The 15,843-nt window shown below is 37.9% G+C and overlaps 1 protein-coding gene across 3 annotated transcripts in view; it reads left to right on the forward strand.

Moving 5' to 3' along the window:
- Positions 1 to 1,029: 1,029 nt before the first annotated feature.
- SASS6 (SAS-6 centriolar assembly protein) overlaps positions 1,030 to 15,843 on the forward strand; it is a 43,219-nt gene continuing 28,405 nt past the window's right edge. The window contains exons 1-7 of one of the 3 annotated variants that reach the window (XM_038541220.1): positions 1,030 to 1,658; positions 7,324 to 7,384; positions 9,342 to 9,421; positions 9,774 to 9,878; positions 11,020 to 11,191; positions 12,100 to 12,165; positions 13,001 to 13,120. In XM_038541220.1, the coding sequence (XP_038397148.1) occupies positions 1,111 to 1,658; positions 7,324 to 7,384; positions 9,342 to 9,421; positions 9,774 to 9,878; positions 11,020 to 11,191; positions 12,100 to 12,165; positions 13,001 to 13,120 (1,152 nt within the window). In that variant the 5' untranslated portion in view covers positions 1,030 to 1,110. Of the gene's footprint in view, positions 1,659 to 2,130; positions 2,686 to 7,323; positions 7,385 to 9,341; positions 9,422 to 9,773; positions 9,879 to 11,019; positions 11,192 to 12,099; positions 12,166 to 13,000; positions 13,121 to 15,843 lie in introns of those variants that run through there. The other 2 variants (XM_038541221.1, XM_038541222.1) reach the window with 2 other exon arrangements.

The following is a 15,843-nucleotide window of genomic DNA, read 5'->3' on the forward strand; positions in this document are numbered from 1 at the left end:
GACTTCTCATAGTCGACTGCTGACCTGAACAAACGGTTAATCAATGCATATTTTTTTGTTGTATTTTACACTGTATTCTTACAATAAAGCTAAAGAAAACGTTATTAAGAGTCTCAATAAGGAAAATACATTCACAGTACTGCACTGTGTTTATAAAAATCCACGTATAAGTGGGCTGCGCCACTCAAACACGTCTTCAAGGGTCAACTGTATATGGACAGTACAATGATCTGCGTGACTGTTTTCTCAAAATTGTACGCCTCCTGTTTTTATTTTTTTTAAAGATTTTATTTCTTTATTCATGAGAGACAGACAGAGAGAGAGAGAGGCAGAGACACAGGCAGAGGGAGAAGCAGATGCCCTGCCGGGAGCCCGACGTGGGACTCGATCCCGGGTCTCCAGGGTCACGCCCTGGGCCCAAGACAGCGCTAAACCGCTAAACCACCCAGGGATCCCCTGTGTTTGATTTAAAAGGAGAATCATTCTCACACGATTTTTAAATCCTGCCTTCCCCCTTTCAGCAGTCAAGTCGCTTTCAAAAGACTGTACTCTATATAAATCTTTAAAAAGTTTTCAATCACTCTGCTCATCACAAGCACACCCTTTAATCCCCAACACCTATTGCACCCACACACCCCTCTCCCAGAATTGTAGTTCTAAGTTTTTTGTTTTCTTTTCTTTTTTTTTTTTTTTAAGTTTCTCAACCGCATTCACAAGAAAGGATGATTGACAGAACCATGAGAGCACAATCAGCGAAACCCCGGGACCTTTGATCACTATTCTTTCTAGACCCCCGTTCCCGTCAGGAAGGCGGAGACCCGGCGGGACGCCCGAGCGCGCAGTTTGGGGGCAGAACTAAGATCCACGTTCCCGCGAGTCGGCAGCGAAACCAGCGGGTCGCTGCTGGAGCGTCGCTTCCCGCGAGAGACGCCGCGCTTCGCCGGCGCTCGTCAGCGCTCCCCGGGGAGGGCGGGACCGCGCTTACTACAGAAAAAGTTGGAAAATCCAGGAAAGAAAAGTAGACATGTGTCAGAGGGTAGTTGCCGAACCAAGAAACTTATTTCCAAGTCTCCAGAGGGTAGAGCAATACCAGACCTCCGCGGCTCCAGCATGTTCCCCACAGAATCGTCTCCCTGCTGCCACCACCATCCTGCAGAACCGCTTTTTCTTTTCCACGTAGTAACTGCATCGACCCTCAGCCGGAAAGTCAGTCGTGCGCGGCGGGGCCGGCGCAGAAGCCGCCATAATTCAGGGGTCGTTTGGAGGAGCCAAGCATCCGATCAAGACAAGAAAAGTTCTCCGCTGCCCTCGGGTCCCCTTCCCTTAACAAATATGGCTGCCGCGGGTCCGGCCACGCAGGTTAATACCCGGAACTGCCCCCTCCCACCATCGTTTGCAAGACCGGAAGAAACGGACGGTGGCGGACGAGGTCCAAATCTCCCCCGCGCCTTCCCTCCGTTTCTGTTTCCCCGCCTCCTCAGCGGAAGCCGAGCGCCAAACTCAAATTTTAGCAGGACCCGGACTCCTTTAGGCTGGTTCCGTGGGCTGGGCCTGCTGGACTTTTCTGCTTTCTGGCAGGGGCCGCGGTCCAACATGAGCCAGGTTCTGTTCCAAGAGCCGGTCCCGCTGCAGGTGAAATGCAAAGACTGCGAGGAGAGGTGAGGTTCCGCAGTACCCGGCGCCCGCGGGTGGCGGTTGGGGTCGGGCCAAGGGGGTGGGGGGAGAAGATGGCGGCTCTGGCCAGTGGGCGCGGCGGCCCCCGACACGCGCGGAGGCCCCTCTGGAACCTACAGTGACCTCTCCCCGCAAGGTGGCGGTTGCTGAGGACACAGGAGGGGAGGGTGTGAGGAAATGGAAAGCTGGCCCGCATCAAGTTCATGAAAAAAAAAAAAAAACACCAAAACTTCGTTCTGGACTGAATCGTGGAGACTATAGTTCTACTCTGCCTTTTTGACAGAGAAAGTTGATTTTGTCCGGAGAAGTGAGATAATTTACGTGAGGGCACACCGCGAGTTCACGGCGGGGCCGGCGCTGAAACTCTGGCCTTGGCTCCCACCCAGCCCCTCTTCCGCTCTTGTTCGAATTATACTGGAAGTAGGTTTAGGCTTCGGGAAAAAAAAAAATTTTTTTTTTATAGCGTTGTGCCTTTTCTTTACATTAGTTACTAAAAATAAGTTACGTTTAATGGACTAAAAACACTAGAGGAAATTAGGAATTTCGTTCATTTAACAAATCCTGCGTCCTGGCAGAACCCTGCAGGGCCCGGGGGCTTCCGCGGAAGGGCCCGGCTCCCAGGGAAACGCAGAACTCCGGCTTCGACCAAGAGGCTGGTGCTGTTGGCGCTTCACGGGCTGGCGTGGAAGTCGGGGGGTTGCGACTTTTTCTCCGTCCCGCCGCTCAGTAGCCAACTGCTCCCCGCACGTTTCCTCATTCGTGAAACCGACATAAGGTGCCTGCGCACACGGTCATGAGGGGCACCACTGAAAATGCCTGTGAGAACTAAATGGTGTGGAAATGTGACGTTGGAAATGAAGACATTGCTTCATTGAGGACCGGGAAGCTGGCATCTAGCTCAGAATTAGGTCTAACATCAATCCGCGGGCCAGGCCGTGAGATGACACCCGAACTAGAAGCTGCGTGTGGAGGGAGCGGAGGGTGTTTGAATTGGTCATTTTCTTCTGCCCAGTAATCCGGCAGCTGGACCTTTGAGGGGATCCCCGGGTGGCCCAGCGGTTTAGCGCCGCCTGCAGCCCAGGGCCTGATCCTGGAGACCGGGGATCGAGTCCCACGTCCGGCTCCCTGCACGGAGCCTGGTCCTCCCTCTGCCTGTGTCTCTGCCTCTGTGTCTCTCCTGAATAAATAAATAAAATCTTAAAAAACAAAAATGGAGCTAATCCGAATTGATGTGCTGTAAGAGTAAAATATACATTGAGTTTTGAAGACTTACTATGAAAAAGGATATAAAATACCTCAATTTTTATATGTTGATTGTAAAGATGACACTATTTTGAATATGTTGGACATAAATTAATATATATTCTGCATATCATAATATATATTCTGTATGTCATAAACATTGGAGATCTTTATATTTAACATTGGATATATAAGAAAATATTAAAATTAATTTGCTGTTCCTTTTTATTACTGTAGTTTCTAGAAAAAAAATTTTTTTAAAAAATTTATTTATTCTTAGAGACAGAGGGGCGGAGACACAGGCAAAGGGAGAAGCAGGCTTGATACAGGAAGCCCGACATGGGACTAGATCCCGGGTCTCCAGGATTACACCCCAGGCTGAAGGCAGCGCTAAACCACTCTGCCACAGGGGCTGCCCAGTTTCTAGAAAATTTTAAAAAATTTTAAAAAATTTAAAATTGCATATGTGGTTCATATTTGTGGCCTCCATTGTACCTCTGTTGGATAGTACTGTTCCAGAATAATTATAGAAATATAAAGGGGGGGAGCATCATTTCTGATTCCAGTATTGGAACTCCTAGCTCTTCTCCATTTTGTTATATTGTCATCACAGCATGTTAAAACACGTTATCAACCTTTTTACTGCTCCTGTTTAGAGACCTTTGATATATTTCTATCACCTCTAGCAGGGATCAGCAAACAAGCCCATGGGCCAGGTGGCCTTCTGCTTGTTTTTTTAAGTAAAGTTTTTATTGCAACACAGTGGTTCTCATTTAAGAATTGTCTGGCTGCTTTCCTGCCATAAGGACAGCCATGGATAATTGTGACAGACCTTATGGCCTGCAAAGCCTGAAGTATTTACTGTCTGGCCCTGTACCGAAAATATGTTGGCCATTGACTCATAGAGAAAGCAATCCAGACTTTAGTTAAATATTCAAGGCTAGTTCAACTCAACGAATATTTATGAATACCTACTGTGTACCAGGAATTGTCCTACATGCTGAGATTATCTAACGTCCTCTCTCTTTATTCCCCTGCATCCCAACACCAACAAAAACAGTATTCATTCTGGGCCTCAAGGACCTCACATTTTATTTTATTTATTTATTTTAAGATTTTTATTTTTTTCTTTGACACAGAACACACAAGCAGGGGGAGCAGCAGGCTCCTTGCTGAGCAGGGAGCCAGATGTGGGTTCAGCCCCCAGGACCCTGGGATCATGACCTGAGGCAAAGACAGACGCTTAACCAGTTGAGTTACCCAGGCGCCCTGGAACTCACACTTTAATAGAAGAAACAAACATCTACTTTGGAGAGGCAGCATAGCACAGGTTAAGGGTTCAGGCTCTGGAGCTAGATTATCTGGGTTTAAATCCAATAAATGTCACTTATTGACTGATTTTATACAATCTTTTTTTCTCTGTGTCTCATCATTAAATTGATGATGTTAAAATTATCAACCTTATGGGATTATTAGGAGCATGAAATGAGCTAATACATACAAAGTACTGAGAACAGTGCCTGAAGCATAATAAGCATTCACTAAACATGAGTTATTAATGTGTGATTAATGCATGAAGTGACATCAATGAATTAAAGTCATAAAGAAGAAGATACTTCAGTGGAAGATAACTCAGAAAACTCTGGAGGGAAGTAATGCAGAATTTTAAGCCCATGGTTGACACCAACCTGCTTTTTCATTTTTGTTTTTTAAGTTCTTCTCCCCATGTACTAGTCACACAAGACTACTTATCCTTTGAATGTACCTGATACTCTTCTCAATACCGTACCTTTAATCCTGCTCTTCTCCCTGCTTCAAATGCTTTTTCTTTCATAACCTTCAAGATCTGTCTAAATTCCTTCTCTATAAGGACCTTTTCAAAGTTGCCTGAGTTGAAAATAATTGCCCTTATTCATTTATTAGATAGCATAGTGTAGGTGAAAGATCTGAGATCTAATTTGAGTTCTGTGAGGTGACTTTAAGATTGTAACTGTGCACCTCAAATTCTTTATAAGAACCTCTGTCTTCCTTAATTAGACACTCATTTACTTAGATTATTGTTAAATGATTTATGTAAAGCACCATGTAGGTACTCAGTAGTGTAGGTGCTCGGTGTTAGTAGCCCTTCCCTTCCTTTTCTTAAAGCATTAAATACAATCGGAAGCAAGTTGGAGTAGTTGCTTAATCTAATCTGAATTTGAGGACATGGACCATGTTTATTTCTGTTTGTATCCCTAGCATCCAGCATATTACCTGGTTTAGAGTAGCTTTTATTTGTTTGAATTGAGAGGTTCAGGTCACAGCTTCTAGGAGGCAGAGGTGGGCTAGAATCCAGTTCTGCTAATGCCAAATCTTAGGGAGGGTGTTATGAGAATTAATGCATTGTTCAGAGTATGACATTTATTTTGAGAAATAGCATTTTCTATGGGTTTTTATTGATTTGTTTTATATTGTTTCCACGACAACCATTAAAACCGAGAAAATAAGATCGTGATTTCAGAAACTATATTTCCCGAAAACTCAGGCTTTTCTACAAGATACTTTGGGGACAGGGTTGGGGGGGGGGGGGAGTTTAATCTATGGGCCTTTCCTCCTCCTTTTATCTCCCAAAGCTAATACATTATAGACATTTGGAATATATGCAACAATATCATTAATATGCTTCTAAAATATATAGTGATTCTTCTAGTGCTATCTAAAGAATATTAAATGACTTCTTGATTTTTTTTTAAAAACAAATTTATCAAGTATGACAAGACTTTTGAAAGTGTCTATCACCATAAAAAAGTTGTTTATTAAAAAAAAGGTTATTTATTGCAGTGTCATGGCAGTATGTTTTAGAAAAACTTCAAAAGACAAAAGCCAAACATAATGACATAGATCTGAAAAGCCTCTCACAAACCTAACTCAATTCACTTACCTTACAAATTAGGAAATTGTAAGTTTTTCCCCCCCCCCAAAAAAAAAACACTTAAGTAGAATTAGAGTAGAAATCTAATCTGTTTGACATATATTGTCCTAGATAATAGAAAAATAGAAACAAAACATTTTCTTGTTTTAAAAATCATTCTTCCTATCTGGGGTATTTGCCAATGCTGCTTGTTCCTTTTCAGATAACAGAAGTTATGGTAACCTTATCATACAATAACCTCGTCATACTGAGATTTAGAATCTGATCATGTGTTCAATAGGAAATTTAACTACAATGACATATTTTAAGCCATTATAAAAGTTGTAAGTTGGAGCATAAAAAAATCTGGATGATTAAATCTAGCCTTGGTCAACTATTACCCAATTTTTCCATCAAGACTCAGCTGCTAGTTCAATACTTTTTACTTCTGTAGTAGATGAGTAGCAAAATGTGGGAAAAATTTAAAACACATTTTTGGAAGAGGTTAAAATTGAACAAATTCTATTTGTTTATTTTTGTTTCCTTCACATCAGAGAAAGGTCTTTGTTATTTAATTCTATCAGAGTATAGAACATGTGTGCAGAGATGTTTTCTCACCACCCTCTCCTTTATTCCCTCAATTGTTTAGATTATCTTTGCTCAGTTTGATTAATTGTTATGAGCATCTTTTATATGCTTCTGTCTGATATGGAACTCTCTTAAGATACAGTAGAGAATGTGGAAAGCTATGGTTTCTTTTGGAGATAATAAGCTGTTGACAGTACTTTCGTGGATATATTGCATAGGGAGTATATTGAGCAGATGTAGTTGGTGGATTTTGTGAATGCATAAGGGAGGGGAATATGTTATCTTACTTTTTTTATTATAAACATTCCACGTATTCCAATACGGCCTCACATTTTAAGTTTTTCATTAAAAAAATTATTTTTATTTACTTATTCATGAGAGAGAGACAGACAGACAGAGGCAGAAGCAGGGAGCCCAATGTGGGACTCGATCCCAGGACCGTGGAATCACAACTGGAGCCAAAGGCAGATGCTCAACCGCTGAGCCACCCAGGCATCCCTCATTTTAAGTTTTTCAAATAGAATCTCTCATAAATCAGTTTGATCATTTGAGTTGGTAATTTTTTAAATGTGGAAAGTAGTTATTAAATTGATAGTTTGTGTGGCTTACCATTACATAGATGCTGTTTTAGAATCAGGGCAGTAGGTTATATTCCAGGCTAGTAATGGGAATTCCACATTGTTTATCTCATTTAATTCTCACAACAACCCCATTTTATAGGAGAGGAAAATACAGTCTTTGGTTAAAAACCTGTTTATTTACTAGTGGAAGAACAAACCTCAAATTCAGTATTCTTCCCTCATATCTGTTCATAATTAGGGAACCTTGTTGAAGATCTTGCAGCTTGAGACAGAAAACTTCAGCTAATATAAATGACGGTGACATTCCACGTGAAGGTTTCTGACAGTTGGGTATATCTTTTCATACAGGAGAATAACTGTTAGAGTGAGCATTGAACTACAATCAGTTTCCAATCCAGTTCACAGAAAGGTTGGTATTAATTTCTTTTGAAATAATTTTTTTTCTTTTTAAAGAAAATATAATTTCTGTACTATATAATTATTTTTGTTCTTTAATAACGTAAAACTTATTATTATACTCAACTTTGAGCCGTTTGTAACTTGCAAACGTAGGGTGGTAGAGTCTACTAAGATGATGACTAGGAGGTTCCTTTTTTAAGATTTTATTTATTTATTAGAGAGCGAGTGAGTGCATGTGTGTGAGAGTAGGGGGAGGGAAAGAGGGCGAGGTTGGGAGAGAGAATCTCAAGTAGACTCTGCACTGAGCTCAGAGCCCATCTCAGGGTTTGATCTCCTGACCCTGAGATCATGAGCTGAGCTGAAATCAAGAGGCAGATACCCAACCACCTGAGCCACCCAGTGCCCCCATATCATCTATTCCTAAAGCATACAGGAAGAATTGGGAATTGGAAGAACTGGGGGTAGGTTTGCCCATTGCACTTACAGATTGCTAGAATATGTATTGCTAACCTGTAGAAATGACATTTCATGTTGTATGTGTGAGGATAGAATGAATTGAAGCACTGCAGGGAGGTATTTTTGAATATTTGCCTTTGGCAGGGAGGCATTTGAAGCATCAGTCCTTTATGATTTTTTTTTTTAAAGATTTATTTATTTATTCATGAGAGAGGGGGGAGCAGAGGCAGAGACACAGGCAGAGGGAGAAGCAGGCTCCGTGCAGGGAGCCCGATGTGGGACTCGATCCCTGGACTCCAGGATCATACCCTGGGCGGAAGGCAGGCATTAAACCACTGAGCCACCCAGGGATCCCTCCTTTATGATTTCTTCAAAAGAATGAGTCAGTAGCAGTGATATGGATGCAGAAAAGATGACGAAAAAATACAGCCTCTGTTTTCTCTGAGTCCCAGCTTTCCCTAAACATAGTATTCAAGGACCTGCTACTGAGGTACTTCTTGAAATCCACCCTAAGATGCTATAAAAAATCTGATAGTAGAAGGTGTTTTAAGAACAGGACTTTCTAAGGCAAAGCAAATACCTAGATTACTCATTTTCTGGAGTACAGATTATGTGTTCTATTTCTAAATGTTATTCCTTGGGCCTGCTGTACCTTTTTATTTTCGAACTCTACCCATAAGTAGGTTTAGATTTTTCTAGGACCCTAGCAGTTCCTCAGTAGCCATGAGTAGATTTTATTTCAAAGGGGAGCTTATTCTTAGCTTGAGTACTTATTAGTTCTTCATTAAGCCTCCATCATCTTGTTCCTGTGGCTGCTTTCTTTACCTCAGTGTTCTCTAGAGTACATAATTTCTCTGTCAGCTTTAGCTGCTGTGATGCCTGCCATACTGCAAATTTATGTGGAAAGTGGTCTTTATGAAAGATGCTTGCTTCACGTGAAATTGAAACAGATGGGGTTCCATGCCAGCGGCCACCTGGAGTAGGAGAGAATAGGCCCTTAGGAAGAAGCTCTGGCAACATGTTACTTGATACCCGTCCTCTGCCTTAGACACAAATGCTCCTTTTTTGGGATAGATGATTGCTTGTCATTTCAGCTGATATATTGCCACTTTTGAAATATCAGACAACTAATTGTGGGAAACTGAAAATGTAGTTGAATATCATATGGTCACTGTTAGAATATTTTTGTCATTTGCAGATTTTAGTCTAGCAAGAACTGGGTCTCAATTTTCCTAAGCCTCTAATAAGAGAGTATTCCTCAGCTTTCAACTCCTAGCATTTACTTTTTATAAACCTCCACATGGGCTTCAAGGAGCAGAATATCTACTAGTGTGTAAGATTTTTAAGTCTCTTAAAGACTAATGAAAACCCAGCAGCACCAGAGAACAAAGTTATCTGAAGTATAATGGTGGTACATTGTTGTTATTGGATAATTTCACTTCTGAGAAGGAAGATATTACTCTAAAAGCCTGATGTTTTGAAAACTTAAAATATAACAATCTTTCTTTTAGGATTTAGTTATCCGTCTGACTGATGAAACGGATCCATTTTTTCTATATAACCTTGTTATATCTGAGGAAGATTTTCAGAGGTAACTAAATTTATTCTGTTTTATATTCGATCTAAGAAATAAGTACGTTTTGTTAATGTATGGATACTATTCTCTTTGAAATCAGCCTATTAGGAATATGTGGATATTTTGAGAACACTGGACTGTTTATGATATAATACAGCTCAGAGTTCTGCTTAAAACAGCTCAGAAATTTGGAGCTTTAGTGAAATATAGCGATCTTTTCCCTCCCATTGAATAAATTCTATAAAAACAAAGTTCTCTAGTTCTTGATTATAATGGGTATTCATAAAATAAAAAAAGAATATTTCAGGGTTTGATTATAATTAAAGATACTAATTAAATTTTTAAAAATCTCTTTTCTTCTGTATAGTTTAAAATTCCAGCAAGGCCTTCTGGTAGACTTCTTAGCTTTCCCACAAAAATTTATAGATCTCCTTCAGCAGTGTACTCAAGAACATGCCAAAGAAATTCCAAGGTAAGTCTCGTGAGAGCACTACATCATTAAAATTCTCTCAAGACAAATTCTTGTTTATAAGACAAATTGATGGGAAAACATTTTCTAATATGTTAGAAGTACTCCTGTCTATTTTTAAAACGGGAGTTTAGGGCTCTATTAAATATCAAATTTTAAGGAATCATGGTTAAGATCAGAATATTTACCTCTTAATTTTCATGTTTTGACATGGTCATTAAAACTATCTGAAATATTTAACAGCATCAAGTATATATGATTTTATGATGAATTTGAATAAGAAGAGTAAGATTTTGTGTTTGTGTGTGTATATTCATGTTTGTGTGATGCTAAAGCCTGATCATTGTGAAGTTAGTTTACCTTTTATCTTTTGGTTTCATCAAATTGGTGTTTTTTTTTTTTAATTTTTTAAAAGATTTTATTTATTTATTCATGGGGGAGGTGGGCAGAGACACAGGCAGAGGGAGAAGCAGGCTCCATGCAGGGAGCCTGATGTGGGACTCGATCCCAGGTCTTCAGGAGCACGCCCCTGGGCCAAAGGCAGCGCTAAGGCAGCGCTAAACCACTGAATCACCGGGGCTGCCCTCAGATTGTTGTTTGAACCAATTATTTTGTTAGGAACTATAAAATGCATTTCTAATTCTGTCATTCTTTTTATATTTATTAGGTTTAATTCTTTAATAAAGAAGAACTTTTCCTCATTAGTTTGGGCTGTTTGATTACTCTGAAAATTCACACAGGAAAGGATAAGGCTTAATTCTTTTAAATTGTCAATTTTAAAAAAAATTGTCAAAAAAATAAAAAATAAAAAAATTGTCAATTTTTAGAGTATTTTAGTTACTTTCGTGCTTCCAATAGGTTTTTGGTTTGTTTTTAATTTTTTACTTCATCTTTCATTGTGAACTCATGAACATTTGTATTCACTGTGTTTCAGTGAGTCTTTTTTTAAGTTTCTTGCTCAATTTTTCAATTTTAGTTTTATCCAGTTTTACCTTTGGGAGTCCTTTTATATTGATCCTATGATTATAATATGACCCCTTTCCTGATTTTTCTAATCATTGATGATTCCCTGGAGCTTATGATTCAATGGGAGAATTTCACTATCTTGTAAATGTTGTTACATTGTGACACTTTCTTTTCAAAGGTTTTTGTTACAGTTAGTTTCTCCAGCACCTATTTTGGATAACTCACCTGCCTTTTTAAATGTGGTAGAGACAAATCCTTTTAAGCATCTCACACACCTCTCACTAAAACTTTTACCTGGAAATGATGTGGAAATAAAGAAGTTTCTGGCCGGCTGTTTGAAATGTAGTAAGGTAAGATTTAAATTCTTACTCTTTTATTTTTATTTTTATTTTTTTTTATTAAATTTTTATTTATTTATGATAGTCACACAGAGAGAGAGAGAGAGAGAGAGGCAGAGGCATAGGCAGAGGGAGAAGCAGGCTCCATGCACCAGGAGCCTGACGTGGGATTCGATCCCGGGTCTCCAGGATCGCGCCCTGGGCCAAAGGCAGGCGCTAAACCACTGCGCCACCCAGGGATCCCAAATTCTTACTCTTTTAAAAATAAGTACCAAAAGTCTCCGATAAGTCACTCAAGAGCTATATTGTTATTAACTTTTGTTTTTCAGAATAAAGTATTTTTAAAGATGTCTAGTAAGTTTCTATAATATGTAAGAAATTTATTTTTATTTTGTCATTTTATTCTTCCATTTGATCAAGATACAGTGGGGATAGAACTAGACTAAAAATTGAAAAACTAGGTCCCATGGTTTTTATTAATTTTCTATAATCTGGGGCAGGTCACTTAAACTGTTGGTATCATGGTTTCATCAGCTGGTAGATAAGTATGGAAATGTCTACTACCCTCTTACAACTATCTCAAATGAGGAAAAAGATATAAAAGTTTCTTGAAAATTACAAAGTGCTCTTTAATTTTATAAGGTATATGGAGAAAGAAAACAACACTGGGTTGCCTCTTCATAGTTTTCTAAAAGTCTTTTTAGTCAAATGCTATAGATTAGTGAGTGCATCTGAAAATTTAATGGTACACAGATCCTCTAGGGATCTTGCTCATTTAGGTTGTGAATCAGAAGGTCTGAAGTGGAACCCGAAATTCTGCATTTTTAACAAACTCTCAGGGTGATGCTGATGCTATACTTTGAGTAGCACAGCTACAGATGATTAAATTACAAGCTGTGATTTTATATTTTTATAAATAGGAAGAAAAATTATCATTGATGCAATCACTAGATGATGTTACTAGGCAACTGAATTTCACACAAAAGGTAATCCAGATTTCATTTTGTCTTTGTAAGTCCTCCAAACACTGGTTCTGAATTGCTTCTTGAATCCTATCCAAGCTTTTGTTTATTAAAGCATGTTACTTTTTAATTCCCTCTACTTTTTGCCTTTTCTTCTTTCAGTAAATTATCTTAATCTGATGCTTTCTCTGATAGTTAATCCATCCAAACATTTCTGTTACCTTCATTATATGACATATTCCTTCCAGGTCTTTATTAAATAATATATAGTACCTACCACATGTTCTTTGCTTTTATGCACCTCACTCCTGTCTAAAATGACTTTTCAGTTGGTATCTTCTAAATCTTTCCCTTCCATATGTGTTATGAATTATTCTAATAGGCTTATTGTCATTTCAGTCATAGCTACTACCTTTTTGCCCCTAGTCCTTGAAACTGAAGACCGAGGTATCTGATAAGTGGCATGGCTTCAGGTAGAAATTATCCTGCAAAACATAGCCCATCAAGGAAACCTATGTTAGTAGGTTTTATGTGTATAAGTGAACCACCCCATGTGATGGACTTGCTCTACCTGGGGTTGCTTGCTTTCTTGTCAGAGGGGAGGATTGGGTGGTGAAGAGCCAGATTTAACTTAAAGGTTAAAAATAGTAAGGCTTGACTTCTGGGCCATGTTAGCTCTAAAATTCTTTTATTCCAATCTTGATTTCCTCAAATTAAAAAATCTGTGTAGGAAAAGGCTTTGAGTATGTTTCAGAAAGCTCTTACTCCTTTTCTTTAATATCTTTTGTAAATACTGCTGTGTTCTAGTTAATAACATTCACAAAACTGTCTTAATATTTTGTATTGAACTCTAATACAGACATTATCAGAAAAAATCCAAGAATTAGATAAGTTACAGAATGAATGGGCATCACACACAGCTGCATTGTCAAATAAGCATTCCCAGGAACTGACAAATGAGAAAGAAAAGGCCTTGCAGGTATGAACATTAAAGAAAATAGAAAGTTATTTTGTTGTTGCTGTTAGTCATTATGTTAGTTTGAAAAGTAATATATGCTTTCTCTAATATGTTCAAACATTACAGGAGTCTGTTAAAAATTATGTTTCTCATTAAAAGTTTTATTACCTGGAGGTAATTTATAAATATTTTGGTATGTGTTTTTCCAGATTTTTTTCTTTGTATGTAAATAATGTCTTTTATAAATATTTATACTTATACATTTAGAGTTATGTAAATTATATATTTGTACACATATAGTAGGTTTTGGTTTTATATTATGCTAATGAAGTCCTACTGTATATATTGATTGTAACTTTTTCACTTAACATGACAGCATGGTTCATTGTACAACAGTTTAGATATTCCTTTTTAGTGGCTGCATAGTGTTCTGTATTTGCATATATAACATAAATTAACTACTTACCCAACTGATGGACATTTAAATACTTCAGTATTTTGGCTAATGCAAATAATACTATAATGAACATTCTTTGTCTCTAGAAGTGAGACAGCAATATTCCTCCTATATAAGATATTAATGGATATTGCAAATTTGCCAGCCAGAAAGTTTGTCTCAAATGGAATCTAAAAGATAGTATATGAACAGTACTTATTTCCCCATATTCTTTTTTTCCCCATTTTTATTAAGTTTTTAACTTTAATTCTTCTATAGTTAACATACAGTACAGTGTTAGTTTTAGGTGTACAATGTAGTAATTCAGTAATATACATTACTCAGTGTTTATCTTCATAAGGGTACTCTTTAATATCCATCACCTGTTTCACTTCTTTTCCTTCCCCCCATCTGTTTGTTTTCTATAATTGTCTATTGGTTTTTCTTTTTTTTTCCTTTGTCCATTTGTTTTCTTTCTGAAATTCCACATACAAGTGAAATCATACGGTATTTGTCTTTCTCTGACTTACTTTGCTTAGCATAATAGACTCTAGCTCCATCTACATCATTGTAAATGGCAAGAGCTTGTTCTTTTTGATGGCTGAGTAATAGTCCATTGTGTATATATGCCACATCTTTATCAGCTAGTGGACTTTTACTCTCTTTCCATAGTTTGGCTATTGTTGATAATAGTCTTTAAAGTGGAATACCAGTTTGCACCGCCATTCTGAGGGGTATGATAATCCCTCATAGTATGCATCTTGACCACTTGGATATTCTCATGTGAAGTTCAAGAATTCTCTTGCCTGTTTGCATCTTTAGCCTATTTTTAAGTTGGACTATTAATATTTTGCCTATGGATTTATAGGAATTTTTTGTATATTCTGGACATGAATCCTTTTTTTTTTTTAAGATTTTATTTATTCATGAGAGACAGAAAGAAAGAGGCAGAGACATAGGCAGAGGGAGAAGCAGGCTCCCCACAGGGAGCCCGATGTAGGACTCGACCCTGGACCCTGGGATTACGCCCTGTGCTAAAGTCAGATGCTCAACCCCTGAGCCACCCAGGCGTCCCTTGACATGAATCCTTTATCAGATACATGCATAGGGATTATTTTCTGTCTGTGGCTTACCTTTTCATTTCTCCATAGTATAAAGTAGGGATATTATATCTTTATTATGTATATTATAAACATTTTCTCCCAATTTGTCTTTGCCTTTTACTATTGCCTTTTGCCCTATATGGTTCTTTTTATTTGAATGTCATCAAATCTGTCATTCTGCTTTTATGGTTTAAAGTTTCATTTCATGTTTGGAAGTCCTCTGCCACCCTGAGGTTATGAAAGCTATTCCTTTAGTATTTTCTTTTAATACTTTGGTTTTTTTGTTGTTGTATTTAACTTTTTAATCTGTTTGGGTTATATTTTTATAGAATACAGCATGAGATATTTTTTTGACATAAAGTCAGTCATTTGTTCCAATACCATATATTCCACTGATTTAAAATGCAACCTTTAATATATACTAAATTTCTTTGTATGTTTGACCTTGTTTCTGGAGTGTTAGGGAGAACTAATATCTTTGGGATTTTCTAACCCAGTAGCGAGAATATCTTTTCATTTATTTAGATCTTATTTAAAACAGGCTTATAGTTTGTTCTTTATTTCCCTCCATCTTCTCTTTTATTTATTTATTTATTTTTTTTACAGTTCTTATTAAAATTTGTTTACCTAGAGATTTTATAACTTTTTGTGCTATGAATTGGACCACCTATGTCCCACCACTACAGTAATTTTCTGATTATTGCTGATATGCATTAATATCATACTTGTTAATTGTATATTATCTTTACAGATTCTAATAGTTTTAGAGCTGATTTTCTTAGTTTTTCAGGTAGATATGTATAAAATGATAATTTATGTTTTTTTAAGATTAGTACCATTTTTTCTTCTTGTACAGAAAAATGCTAAATTGTAGTGGATTCCTTTCCTTGTTTCATTCTTTTTTTGGTAAATAACCTAAAATGTCTGATCTTTAGGAATGATGTTTGTTCTGCATCCTGAGAGTTAATCCAAAGAGTGCTAAGCCAGATGAGTGATTTTGGGGATTTAATTAAATAATCATGTCATTTTTCCACCTTTATCTAATGTAATAAATAATAGATTTTAATTTTTTTAAAGAGTGAACTTACACATGTGTGGAAGTGGGATGGTAGGAGAGGCTAAAGGAAAGGGAGAAGGAATCTTACGCAGGCTCCATGTCCAGTGCAGAACCTGATGCAGGGCTCACTCTCATGACCCTGAGATCA

This window comes from Canis lupus, chromosome 6 (genome assembly GCF_011100685.1).
Source record: "Canis lupus familiaris isolate Mischka breed German Shepherd chromosome 6, alternate assembly UU_Cfam_GSD_1.0, whole genome shotgun sequence".
NCBI classification, from domain to species: domain Eukaryota; kingdom Metazoa; phylum Chordata; class Mammalia; order Carnivora; family Canidae; genus Canis; species Canis lupus.